The following is a 13,945-nucleotide window of genomic DNA, read 5'->3' as shown; positions in this document are numbered from 1 at the left end:
GTGGATGGAAGCTTGCTCTGCCTGTGGGGCTTTACTTGCAGGCTCCGTGCTGGCCAAGGAGGGGCAAGAGACAGCAAGGCCCTGTGCAGCCACCCACTGCCACTCCACCTCTGGCAGGCTGGTGGCACCAGACAGGGTCCCATGTGACTTTGCCCGTTTCTCCATGGAGGGTGGGAGGCATGCAAAGGAACCAGTGTGAGAATGATGGGGAGGGGCTGCTGGGTCAGAACATTTGGGTGCCTTTGCAGGAGGGATGGTCATGGGCGACAGGGAGTTTACCTGCAGCTGGTGCCCCTGGCTGAGGAGGAGCAGAAGGTGTCGATGTCTGACTGGGGTAGCGTTTGGCCCACACTGTACAGGGAAGTGGCTGCCCCATTGCACATTCCCTGCTGGGCTGGTGCAGCCCCTTCACTGTGCTCCAGGCTTTAGGCTCCTGCCTGGCCCTTAAGCAGCTTGAAGAGGGAACCCCATGGGGGGGAGGGGGGAGGGGAGGGGAGCAGGTTCAAAGCACAAAAAGAACTTGGTTCAGCCAGGCCAGCATGCCACTTGGGGGTTTCCCAGGCCCCATCCTCACAGAGCCCCCTTCTTCCCTAAGCTAAGCACCCCGATGACATGCCTCATCTCCCTCCCCACTGCATACACCACACAGGCATTTCCCCTCCTTACACACTCACCCCACCCACTAACTGAGGGCTTAGACTCCTCCCCTGCCGCTCATCTTGCTAGCCACCAAGGCTGCCTGCCCACCCCCCCAGTCGCTCCACCAGCCAGGCCTGGCACCTTTGTGATGAGGGGCAGAATCTGAGAGGCAAAAAGATAGGCCCAGGCCTGTCTCGGCCAATTCTGGCTGGGCCTTGTGCCCACCCTGTAGCAGCGAGGGAAGCTGAGCCCAGGAGGAGCTGAGCAAGATCCCCAACTACAGGCCAGAGACTAGGCAGGATGGCACTGTGCGGGCATGGGCACCGCTTCCCTTTAAGTGAATGGGTGGGACCCACAGGGCTCCCGCTGCTGGTCTGAGCCAGCTGTCCCAGCCAGTGAGCACCACCGACCCCACCATGCGTGCCCGAGGCAGAGATCAGCAGCGCCCCACCAGCTAGGGCTGAGTTCCATGCAGCTGCTGGAGGCATGCTCACAGTGTGTGTATACAGCCCTGCAGGAGGAGACCTCATTAAGCAGCCGTCCCTTCTCCATTGCCTTGTGCATTTGGCCATCCAATTGTCCATTCCCAGCCTGGGCCTGAGCCTTGCCGTAGGCCTGAGAATAGGCTGGTGACTGCACAACCCAACAGTACATAGCCCAGTGTCAGAACATACCCCTTGGGAGGCTGCAGCCATCACACATGTGTACGTACCCTCTGTGCCCAGGGACAGTGTTACCTAGTGATTAGTGGACGGGTGGGTGGGTAGGCAGGACCCCTGGGTTTTGTTCCCTTCTCCTTGGCTCAGGCTCCCCTGCTGGGCAACACTCAGCAGCCCTGGGCTCACAGGCCCCAGCAATGCAAAGTACTAGATGGGCCAGGCCAGCCCCCAAGTGTGGCGCTAGCTGGGTGACTGGAAAATGCCAGTGTCCTAAGAACTGCCTGAGGGGTGCTGGCTCCGCCCCCCAACCTGCTCTGTGCAGCGGTGGCTGGCAGCCATGAGGCCCTTTTCCGGGCTCTCCCAGGGCCACCAGCGCATTGGTGAGTGCTCGGAGCAGCACAAGTGAGGCTCTATATGATGGAACCCGCCATAAGGGACACCATGGGGAAGCTCTAACTCTCCCCTAAGCAAGCCAAACGCTGTGGGCAGGCGCACAGTGGGCTCTGAGATGAGGAGGAAGCAGACTGAGGAATAAGAGGCCTATGCCTCGGAGGGTCCCCTGCAGCCATGAGCCAAAGTGGTTTGTGGAGGCAAAGCCACCTAGCAGCGGCCCCTGGGGTAGGGGAACCCCATGGTTCAGCTTAGCTTATGTTTGGCTTTGGAAGAGACCTCACTCCATCAGTTACAGCTCAAGAGCTGGACTCTAGCCCCTGCTCTGCCCATGACCTTGGCCTCATGGCGTCACTTCGCTGCACCTCCAATTCCCCTCCCACTGTGTGGGGCTCATCCATTGAGCCTGTTAGCTCTGGGGGAAGGGACTAGGTCTCCTTGTGCAGTGACAGGACCAGGAGACTGAGTGCAGACAGGGGCTCTGGCTACAGTTCTAACAAATAATGAGCCAACAGGAGAGGCAAGTGGGGTGTGTTTTGCTTCCCTGTTTCCTCACTCCCAAATCTGCACTTTAATCCAGTGGATGAAAAGATTCGATACAAATCCAGTGTCAGTCAGCCCTCCCCCTGCTAATTATCCTGTATGGCCCCCATGGCTTAAGTCCTCTCCAGGGCACCTTAGGCTGGGGAGGGGATTGTACCTGGCATCACGGAGTGCTCATGCTACCCCCATCAGCACATACCAACACTGAGGACACGTCTACGCTACAGACTTAAGTCAAGTTACAGTCACCACAGCAATTACTGTGGATTTTCACATCCACACTGCTCTCCTTTTGGGGCTGGAGTGTGTCCTCACGAGGAATGCTTCCATCAACTTGAAAGGGACAGCATGGGGGGCTGCCAGCTCCTGGCCTCTCAGCTCTATGTACAACTCCTTGCCAGGAGCCTGGCAGCCGCTTGACTCTTGGCAAGGAGCTCTGCGCCTGGAGTCCGGATAGCCACCAGGCTCCCAGTGGGGAGTTTGGGACGGTCTGGCTCAGATCAGGGAGCTGGGAGCCCGGGGGGCAGCAGGGCTCCAGCTGGAGCCTCCTACCTACCCTGGAGTGAAAGCCTGAGTTGTGAGCTGGGTGCAAGGTTGACAACAGGGAACTTACCAGCCTTTCTTGTCAATTTCACAACTCCAGCAGGAACCCACCAGCCTTTCTTGTCAATTTCACAACTCCAGCAGGAACCCATGAAATTGACAAGAATGAGAGTGGTCCTTCTTTGAGCGGGGGATTGGACTAGATGACCTTCTGAGGTCCCTTCCAACCCTGATATTCTATGATTCCATGATTCTATGACAGCATAAGTAACAGCAGGGTCTAGTGGCATTAGCTACACTGACATAAGCCCTACGCCTCTCGTGGAGGTGGAGTTAGGTCAGTGTAGTAGGGCACTTACATAATTAGATTGATGTAAGCTGCCTTACGTCGACCTACCTGTGTAGGGTTGACCAGGTCTGAGTCACAAACTCTCCCCTTCCACGCTTTCTGGGGACAAAATGCAATGCCACCCAGCTGTTCACCACGGGAGTTGCTCTTTACAGGCAAGTAATGGGAGGAGGCAGTGGTAGAAAAATCCAGTTGATTTCTGAGATGGGACAAGCTTCACTGCTGCAGCCTGGTGCACACACGGCCATCCAAGAGCAACAAGCCCTAGCACACGATGGTCTCACGCCGGCACCTCCCTCCTACCACTGCCGCTAGCCTCCTCTTTACAGTAATTGGTTTCACAGAAACCAACACAAAACCAGATCAAAATAAATGCAGAGAACCCCATGGGCTGGAAACAGACACATGGAAACCGGGCAGCTGAGTGCTGAGAAACAGTGGGTGGTAGCAAGCTGTACAGCGGAGAGAGGCGCCAGCTCCACCTCTGGGGCTAACTCAAGCTGCCGTAGACTTAGCTCCTGGCATGGATCCTGTTATTATAGATGGGCTCAATGCTCCAGAGACGGATGCTGGGCTTAACCCTATGCATTGTGACCTCTATGCATTGACCTCTGTGGGGCTGCACACCCTGCCTTAAATTAAGCCCAGCCTTAAGTCTGCAGAATCAGGGTGTGTTTAGTAAATAAGCAGGAGAAATCATGATGACACCAAGGGCTGATCATTCTAAACACTGACTCGAAGGCAACATTCTGCGGAGAACAGATCCTCAGCACTCACATGCCTGAGGGTTTTTTTGTAACAAAAAAAAAGATCAATTTAAATACTGAGCTTAAAAAAAAAAAGGCCGAACCTTTATTTTAACTGGTAACTCAATTTTTTTTTCAGCTCAGTTCCAGTTCAGCGGGTAGGACAAAATTAGGGTTCAGGTTCAGTTCTGGTTCCACTCCTGGGGTGGAGGGAGATGCGCTGACATGCTTGGGAAAATTCCCTTCCAGAAACACAACTAACATGCACGCTCCTGCACATAGGTAACAGCTACAGCCTGCAGGTCGTGCTGAGGGCATGAAGCAGGTGCTCAGGCTCCAGGCCTGTGTTTTGCAAAAAGAAGGGGAGGGGGTATTTAGTGCACTGGGCAAACATCTTTCAAAGGGTTTGAAAAAGGGAGACTCCATTTCCTTGAGCTATGAAGGCCAGAATTGCTGCAGAAACTCAAAGCACATCAGAAACACTTCCAAGAGCAAGCAAGGCAGTTGTGATGCGAAGCACAAACCAATTACAAAATGAAATGGAAAGGAGAGCACGGGGGTTCACAGACCCCAAGCTGCTGAAGTCAGGCCTTGCACATACTGTTCTCTTTGGTTGAAATCTCACCCCACTGAAATTTTGCCACGGATTGCAATCGGGGTAGGATTCCACTCTCAAATTCAGCTGGTGCTCTAGCTTATGCTATGGAAACTTTTCAATAACGTAGGCTTTAGAATCTGATTTTGTGACAAGGCAGCCCCACATGAAGCCAATGAATCCTGTATTAGCAACAAATGCAAGGGGTAGCCAGGACCCTGGCAATTTTTTAGCCAACAGGTGCTGACAGGTCAGAGAAAATGCCCCTGACATACATTATTCCACATTTAACTCCACCTCTAAAAGTGGCTCTTCCTGGCCAGGCCAGAGATTTCCCCTACACAGTTGCAGTGACAGGTTGCTGTCACTGTAGACAGCAGCCACTGCAGAGCCCCCCTCTGAGCCACATCACAGCATTTGGGGCTTAGGGACAGTGACAAGGCAAAAAGCAAATATCTTCACCCTAAACCTGCAAAGCCTATCACCGACACACACTGCAATGCCAGACACCACCCTGTAATCACTTCTCTGTGCCCCCTGATGTCCCACGGAATTTGGGACAGCTCCAGGGATTTTTGGGGGTGGGGTGTGAGAATAAAGCAAGCAGCTTACTCCAGAAGGGCAAGGGTTAATCACAGAAACACACACAGATTCTTCCTCCCCCCAGCAGTAATCAGCCAGCCACTGGAAACATTCATTCTTGGTGTCAAGTATCAGGGGGTAGCCGTGTTAGTCTGTATCTACAAAAACAACAAGGAGTCTGGTGGCACCTTAAAGACTAACAGACTTCGGATGAAGAAGTGAGGTTTTTACCCACAAAAGCTTATGCCCAAATAAATCGGTTAGTCTTTAAGGTGCCACAGACTCCTTGTTGTATTCATTCTTGGGCTGATCCAGCTTCCACTCAAGTTTTCCCATGGACTTCAAGAGGAGCAGGACAGGGCCCTTCCTGCTTAGCAGTTGTACCACTGCAGGATAGCTGGATCGCACAGCACCTGGCTGAGCAGGTGCCCACCCTTTGCTGTATTAACATATGGACTTTGGGGGATCCAGGCCTCCCAGCCCACAGATCCCTTAGCACCAGCTCCCATTGATACTGCCATTGCAGTCAGGTTCAAGCAGGAGCAGCACTGGCCTTTAGTAGTGAGAGCTGCCAACATTCACTGAATCTACTACGTGGTCAACACCTCCAGGGTTTGATGGGTCCAAAGTGTCCCCACTTTCCAGGCAGCCGAGCCCTGGTGTCCACGCTCGGCGAGTGAATAATAAAACTGACACATGCCACAGTGAAGAGCCAGAGCCATTCTTAGTACAGTAACATGGTGCACCATCGTAGTAACATTTGGGGGAATGGAACGGAACAGAAAAGGGGCTGGTTACAGGAACAAAACAAATTAAAAACCTCAGTGACACAACCACTCAAACGGAATCTGTGTCCCGCCCATAAATATTAGTTCCTTATGTGCAATCGTGTGTGTAGCTATAGTGCAATATCTCAGCTCTGCCCTGATCACGGAGCAGTCAGATGGACGGAGCTAGTCATCAGCATGGGAATCAGACCTGGTTATAGGCAAAGGAGAAAAACTGAGACACCCCAAATATATCACCAGCTGCTCCTGCAGCCTCTTCAGCTGGCCCTTCCGTACAGGGACGGCTCTGCAAGCCAGAGCGCCCAACCCTGCCCGCAATCACTGATCACTTCCATTGCATGCCACAGGATCAGGCCCATGGCAGGGTGAGGGATATGCAAGCAGCGCAGGGAGCACAATGGTGCCCCCACTGGGGGCAGTTTGGCCATTGCTAGGGAGGTACCCAGGCCAGGCTGAGTGGAGAGGTGTCCCAGTCATGACATATTTGGATCCAGAGGTTGCCCACCTCCTTGGAGTGCCTTCAGGAGAGAGCAGGGAGAGGGCCCCACAGCTACGCCTCCACTAGCAGCGCTGGTGTCAGACCAAGCTGGGCTCCTATTGGGCACCAATCAGAACCCCCGCAGCCTGGGTTTTTGGATCCACTATGCCAGGGCAGCCCATTGTAATTAAAACATTTAAGGAACTAACAAAGCGCTACATCTCACACGGCAACCCCCTGAACCTCCTCCTCCCAGCCCATGGTTTGCCTCCGTCCCCTCTGCCATTTAGACTGTAAGCTCTTCATGGCAGGGATGTGGCTATTCCTTGACCACCAAACGCCGTGCCCTGTCTGGGCGCTACGTAGAGGCCAGACTCGCACCAGTTACAATCAGCATGTGGATCTGAACAAGCCAGAATCTGGGCTGGGGACTTGGCTCCCAGTGCCCCAGCTCGGGGTTTGGGAACCAGAATGTGTGTCCCAAATTGTGTGTCCCCAGGCTGCAGTTCGGGTTAGATTGAGCCACTTCTCACAGCAGAGCAATGTAAGCAGTAACAGCTTCCCTTGGAGGCAGTGGGACACGACAGACATCAGCCGTGCCCCGTACCCCACAGGGCGCTCTGCATGGAGGTTCCACTGAAGATCACACCATGCTGCAGGTTGGGAACCACGGAAAGAGGCCTTCCACCAACAGGCAGCCTTTCAGGGGGCGGAGGAGGAGCTTTCCCCTTTTCAGTGGCGTGTCGCTGACCTCCCGGGGTGGTTTTTGGTGAGCTAGCTGGCAGCAGATGCAGGGCTCAGTGCTGAGCTGATGCTCGTTGCAGCAGGTGCTGTGCAAGTCCGACAGCAAATGCCACGCCTGTTGGCACCGACGGGCCCATGCTGACCTCAGGGTGGGATCTGGGGTGGCCTGGAGCACCCCGACCCTACTGAATAGGATCAACAGGGTTCCCTTGTTCCACACTAAGTCCTTACTGGGATAGTCTACCTGCACCCCCAGAATTTACTCTGTGGGGCGTGTGCACTGGGGGAGGGGACACAGACAGATGGGAATGTAATTTCACTGCCCTGGTCTGGACCATGCACCAGGGAAGGCTCTCCCCAACCACACCCACAAGCATCTCACGGGGTCTATACTACAGATCCAGAGCCAACCCTTCCTGGACAGCTCTGCAGTGCGCCATCCATGGGTTGTCCCTAGGGTGCTCTCTAGGATGCCCCTCTAGAACACAAGCGCCCGCTCTATGCGGGTTGCAGCCCCAGTGCTGGGCATGGGGGCGTTTACCCCTGGAAGCCCAGAACAGTTGTTAAACGCTGGCTGTGAAGGATGTAAGGGCAGGCCATGCAGTGAACTCGGAGCACCTGTGAGTGCATGTCGACACGGCTCCTTCACTTGTTAGCAGGCAGGATGGTCTCTGAAGAGGGCAACTGTTGTATCCGATAGCGGCTCCCTGGGCAGTGGGGTCGTGCATCCTCCCAACACAGAGCATGCCTCGTGCCGATGGCTGTGTGCCAGGACGGTGTGCAATCGCTGCAGCCCAGCTCGGTACGGAATACGGCTCTCCCCGGTGTCAAGTCAGAACAGGACAGGCTGTTAGGAGGCTTAAAGAGAGAAAGTGAACAGCTCTGTTCTTCTTAGCAGCTGCTACCCCCGGCCCCCGTGGAATGGACGGAAGGTTCATTGGCAGGGTCTGTCACATGAACAGTGGCTATTTGCTTCTTTCCATCTAAACACCAAGGGCTCCTGGAGGATAATCCCCAACAGATCCCAATGAACCGAGTGAAGTGCTGGCTCTAAGCTATGTGACAGTGTCCCCTTAGATCCCAGCAAGCCCCAATGAAATACAATTCGACACGTGAGAGTCCCAAAGCCAGGTCCTTATGCCAGTGCATTTCTGGGCGGATGAGGCGTGTGCAACGATGTGGCATGTTAGCGAGGGGACCCTCTGGAACGGTGCTGGGAGAGTTCCTCCCATGCTCAGCTATGATGCAAACCTGTCTCACGCTGCTGCCAGCGTGGAACGAAGCAGCCCTCCTGAAGGACGCACGGGGCCTGATCCTGCTCCCTGCAAAGCCACAGAGATTCTGCCTGCAACTGCAAAGAGCAGGATCAGGTGCCCACCTCTGTGCTGGTGCCCTTCCCCTGCATTTTGATGCCGTGCCTATGGATGGGAGTGAACGTTGAAGAGTGATGGTTTCTCGCACACTCAGGCGTGTGCTGCCAGTGCCCCATGCAGACGTGTGCAAGGATCGGTGACAAGGACACTGATCCAGAGGGGAGCTCTGAACTCCCCCCCCCCCCCCCATCATTCGATGCATGGATTCCCCCCTTCGATGGAGCAGAGCAGCCGTGGTGTAGAGATGAGCACTGAACTCCAGCGGCTCTGTAGTTCCATTGGCTGCTCCCCTGTCGCTGAGCACTGTCCTCTCCTCGGCTGGTTTAAAGATGGGAAGGAGGGAGTAAAATTCAGAGATTTCCCCAAAAGGCAGCAGTTGGCGAGCTTCTTCACCGTCTGTGCTTCACACACATCCATCCACACACTCCTTGTGACCCCTGCACTGAGGAGCAGACAGGATGCCCCCCACCCCCCACGCACCCTGGTCAAAACTTTCTGACATTTATACATTATTTAAGACACACGCTGATAATATAAATTACTGTCTCTCTATATACTATGTATAGGCAGCAGGTGAGTCCAGGAGGAGGGCAGGTGGGTCTCTGTTCATTTCCCTCGCTCCTCTGTGCAGTGCTGGAAGCGGGTGAAGCTCATGAAGACCTGCTCCAGGGAGATCTGGCTGACGGAATAATCCTCCACGTGGAACTTCTCTTTGGCTCTCTCCAGCGCCCCGAAGACCTGAGGGGAGAGCACAAGAGGCCGGGTGACTCTACGGGGTTGGGCTTGGGGGGTAAGTGGGTGGGACTCTCTGGACTGCATTACGCGGGACGTCAGATCAGGCATCTCTATCTACACAAGTAACTGTCTGCAGGGATCAGAGTTCACTATGCAAGCTTGGTTCCTTACCTGCGGGGATGCCTGCAGTGAGGGTGGCATGTATCCCGTGGCACAGCACTGGCTACAGGCCCCAGGCACTGCTGCACTCTGACAGGGGTCACAGGAGGAGAACCCTGCTTGCGGTGCCACCTGCTGGTCAAACGGCAGGTGTGGATGGGTTTCCACAGGAGCTGGGTCTGACTGTCCTGACCTGGTGCGGGGGTTGCTGGGGCTCAGGGTGGAGGCTGTTTAGTGAAGGGTCTGCCCCTGTTTAAAGAATACGTCCCTGGGCTGGAGGCAACTGGGTTGCACGGTTCACCAAAACCCCAGGCAAGCGGCTCAGGCCAGGACAATCTGTACAGCGCAGCTCGTGCAAACTGCATCCCACAGTGCTTTCGAGCTCAGCAAGTGGCTCAGGCAGCCAGGAGTGAGTCAGAGCAACGGGGAAGGGGGAACAGGGGCTCTCAGACAAGATCTGACACAGACAGAGAGTCAGCATGTCTGAGAGACTGAGGCTGTTCCAGATGGAGAGAGCTGCAGAGGAGAAGGCTCTCACACCAGTAGCAGAGACAGGGCCTGAAGGGCTAGGCTGGTGGCAAGTCCAAGGCAAACAGGAGGAGAGGGAAGAGAAATGAAGGGGGGGCAGGGGCTATGGGTGTACGCGACAGGGTCATGCTTCTGGGAGCCTTGGACGTGCTGGACCTGGGAGCTGCAACAGGTCAGGTGAGAAGAGATGAAGGGAGAGGCAGCCAGGGCTACAGTGGAGATGGAGAGGAGCAGATTTGCAGACATGGAAGAGGGGGACACAGAGCTCAGGGATGAGGGTTAGGGGAACAGGAGACAAGCAGTGAGAGCTGAGAGAGGGACAGGGGAAGCACCTCTCACCCAAGATGGTCAGCTACACTGAAGCAGAGGTTTCCATGCGCAGGACCAGCATGGGGTGTGGACAGCAGATGCCTTGGAGTGACTCACCCTGAGGATGCCCCACCCGCAGCACTGCTCCCTCTGAGCTGCACAGCAGAGCTCGGCAACCCCCAGCCCAGGCAGGCTGGCTTGGCCATTTCTGGGGCAATTGTTTTTGCCCAAAGAAATTCGAAAGCCCCCAAAAAGGGAGGCATTTTGCCCAAGCCAAAGCCAGAGGCCAAAGGCTGTGATCACCCACAACCTCCCAGCACTGCTCAAGGGGGAGCGGTACAACCGCTGCGGCACCCAGAGTCCAGCCACTAATGAACGGCCCAGTACCACATACACTGGTATTTCTTTATTGTAGCAGCTTTGGGTACCATGTGCCAATCACAGCACTGAGTTGGGTGGGGGACACCACTGACTCATTCCTAACTATTCTAGAGAGATTTAAAGACCTCCTGAAATAGTGCCCCCTCCAATTACCCATCTGCTCTGGGACAAAAATCATCTTAAAAAGAAACCGGCGAGAGGAAAAGGCAGAAATATTAGCATGGAGAGTGGGGGCGGGGAGAGGAGCTGAAGCTATTTTTAAATCCGTTACTTCCGATGTCCTGTATTTCAAATGGACAGTGTCCTTTTAAACAGACACCAGTAAATGGAACGTCAGTGGCCCGGTGGATGTGTGTGTTAAAGCAAAGCCCAGCTGGAATGGATGGATAATCCCAGCTGGAACGGCACTCAAATGACCAGGGGCACCCAAGTCCCTCCATTCACTCCCTGCTTCGCTCCAGCGCCTCTTGTGTCTGCTATGGAAAGGGAGAAGCCTGGCTTGGCCTGGGCCAGATGCTAGCAGCCTCTGGCCTGCCCTCACCTGTGCCCAGCTGAGGTTCTTGTTGGTCAAGTGATAATGGACCATGCCTTGGTGCTCGTGCTTCAGGACGCTCCCTGGGGGAGACAAGCAGAGGTTAGCGCTGAGTTAGGAGACTGCAGGCGACATGCGCATGCATGGGTGCAAACGGGGCCTGCTGCCGAGCCCCACACCCAGGGCTCCCCGACATGAACGGGGGCCATGTCCCAGTGAAGGGCTGTACCTGGAAACATCTTCTCCACAAAGGCCTTGAACACCTGCACGTCACCCTCCTCCTCAGCCCTGGTTTTTGCTAGCAGGGTGTATCCGCTGCCGAACTTGCTCTTCAGGTGCTGGGGGCTGCCTAGGCATTTGAACTGCCCGTTCACCATGATGGCCAGCCTGGTGCACAAGGCCTCGCACTCTTCCATGCTGCAGGGAGGAGAACAGAGCCATGGAAAGGAGGCAGCACCCAGAAGTGACGATGCTGGAACATCCGGGCGTGTTGCTGCCCGGGACTGGGGCCAGACACAGGAACCTGCTCTTTACCCACATGGGAGGTGGGGTGCCAGCTCCCCCTCCCTGTCTCTGCTTCGCAGGCCAGATGCCATGGACAGAGCTGAGCGGGCTGCACTGCGAAGGACTGTGCACTGCTACCATTGCAATAGTCATTCAGCAGGTGCCACAAACACTTGCCCATGCAATACATCCGGGTGCTCTGGGAGACAGGGAGCAAGGGCTAGTCCATTGCAGGGAACCTTCCAACCAGCCTGCCCCGCTCCTCCCCCTCCCCGCTGGATCCCAGCAAGGAAAGGGGTGCCAGCCACCTGTGGGAGGTGATGATGATGGATTTTCCACATTCCCGTGTCCTGGTCACAGCATCCCAGAGCAGGCGCCGGGCCACAGGGTCCATGCCGGTGGAGGGCTCATCCATGAAGATCACAGGAGGCCCGCCGATCAGGGCAATGCCGGCACTCAGCTTCCGCTTGTTGCCGCCGCTGTGAGGGAGGGACCGACAAGACAGGCAACCTTGAAACCAGCTCTGGGAGAGCATCGTGCATGGCTCTATGGGATGCCGAGCTGTCTGGGCTACGCCGGGGGGTGGGGACAAGCCTGGGGCTTGGGGCATCTCCTCGAACTATTCCCACGCCCCCCCCCTCCCCCCCAGCTATAACAGGTAATAATTTGCACAACCCTGTGTCTCAGTGCCCTGCAGTGCATTTACCTGCACAGCCCCTTCAGGCAGGGAAAGTTTTCCATTTGACAGATGGGGAAGCCCAGGCAGAGACAGGGAGGCTGGCCAAAACTTCTCAGCAAGCCTGTGGCAGAGCTGGCACTAGATCTTCGATCTTCAGAGTCCCAGCCCTGAGCTTTAACCACTAGGCCAGGCTCCCACAGGCACTCAGGTTTCCAATTCTGCCCACAGAGACGTGTCTGGGCAGAGAATGCTTCCGGGTCTCCGTCTCACCTGTAGGACCTCACTAGCTTGTCTGCATGGGGCTCCAAGAGCAGCCCTCGCAACATGTTCTCCACGCAGCTGCCGATGTAGCGCTCGGGAATCCCCCGAAGCCGGGCATACAGGCTCAGTGTCTCCCGCCCAGTCATGTGATCCAACAGGGCATCAAACTGAGGGCAGTAGCCGATCCGCTGCTGGACCTTGGAGCAAAGGAAGGCCAAGAAAATAAGCCAAGAGTGAGGGGCTCATTTCACTGAGATCACCAGCGGGGGAGCTTTGTTCTTGCCACAAAGACTCCCTCCAGTACTAATTGTTTTACCTAAATTACATCAGTGGGTAGATTCAAACCACATCAGCCCTGAATGTACTGGGTCTACAGACAGACACCCCTGTATGAAAGGGCCTTATGACTAAAGGGTCTTCTAACCATGTGGTAGGATAATGAGCCACAAGAAGCCCCAGAGCTGCTAGCTACGTAGGGATGGCTAGCTAACCGTGCTTGCCGATTCCTACACAAGCTTCCTGAGCTGCTAGTCAGACAACACCATACTACCCTATTCAGATCCCCTTCGGGTGGCTCAATTCAGCTGACAGTGGCTACCAGGAAAGAAAGCTACACTCTATGTACTGCCTGGCAATAAGCAAGAGGAGAAATTGGTCACTCAGAGAGCTCAAGTGAGCACCACACAAAGTTATTCTCTGTACAGAGCATCTGGTATCTTGCTCTCCAAATCCTCGCTAGCAAGAGTGATATTTGCGCCAGACTCCTATGGCCTGATCCCTTGTGTTAGTTTCTGGTGGGTAGCTTTCCAGGTCTTAACTCTGTGTTCCCTCTCCCAAATCAACACCATCTGCAGACCAGAGCCCAGGGACATGAACACCTAGCTACGGCCCGCTTCAGCATGACAAGAACAAGATCACAAGCTCCTAGCCAGTTTTATTCCGCAGCCGGCCCTGCAGATTCATTGTCTGTGCAGAGGGCGCTGTGCTTCCTTGTGTCTGTCGCTTCCCAAAGAAGGCCTGCCAGGGGTTAGAGAGACAGGGAGAAGAACAAACTAACGCGAGGAAAGGGACAGACACAGAAAACCTCGTTGGAACTTTGTCAGGATTCGAGGAGAGCCCTCAAAACCGATCCCCAACGTCAAGGCGGATTGTCTTGGGGAAGGAATTGTTAACATGCCTGCAGCAGCAGTACCACGTATTGGCATCCACCCACCAATGTGTCAGAACCTAAATGATCATGGCCCATTCTCAGGATTCTCTGCATGGCTACCAGATGCTTAGTGAACGAGGGAAACGCTGCGGCTTTGGCTGACATCATTAGTTTCCTGAAAGCCAACCAAGATGGACAGACAAAGGCCAGCTCATCCCATTTAGGGACTACAGGTCCAGTATCGGTCTCATAGCGGTCAGCACCAGCTACTTCAGAGG

At 55.1% G+C, this 13,945-nt stretch overlaps 1 protein-coding gene across 7 annotated transcripts in view; it reads right to left on the bottom strand.

Annotated features, from left to right (window-relative positions):
- Positions 1-5,746: 5,746 nt before the first annotated feature.
- ABCA3 (ATP binding cassette subfamily A member 3) overlaps positions 5,747-13,945 on the bottom strand; it is a 79,636-nt gene continuing 71,437 nt past the window's right edge. For 6 of the 7 annotated variants that reach the window (XM_005295579.4, XM_042854138.2, XM_065558685.1 and 3 more), the window contains 5 exons: positions 12,527-12,714; positions 11,886-12,056; positions 11,303-11,490; positions 11,083-11,156; positions 5,747-9,167 (listed from right to left, as the gene is read on the bottom strand). In XM_005295579.4, coding sequence (XP_005295636.2) covers positions 9,036-9,167; positions 11,083-11,156; positions 11,303-11,490; positions 11,886-12,056; positions 12,527-12,714 — 753 coding nt within the window. In that variant the 3' untranslated portion in view covers positions 5,747-9,035. The remainder of the gene's footprint in view (positions 9,168-11,082; positions 11,157-11,302; positions 11,491-11,885; positions 12,057-12,526; positions 12,715-13,945) is intronic. The other variant, XM_005295583.5, reaches the window with a different exon arrangement.

This window comes from Chrysemys picta, chromosome 10 (assembly GCF_011386835.1).
Source record: "Chrysemys picta bellii isolate R12L10 chromosome 10, ASM1138683v2, whole genome shotgun sequence".
NCBI classification, from domain to species: Eukaryota; Metazoa; Chordata; order Testudines; family Emydidae; genus Chrysemys; species Chrysemys picta.
This window is presented reverse-complemented; position numbering and strand designations above follow the sequence as displayed.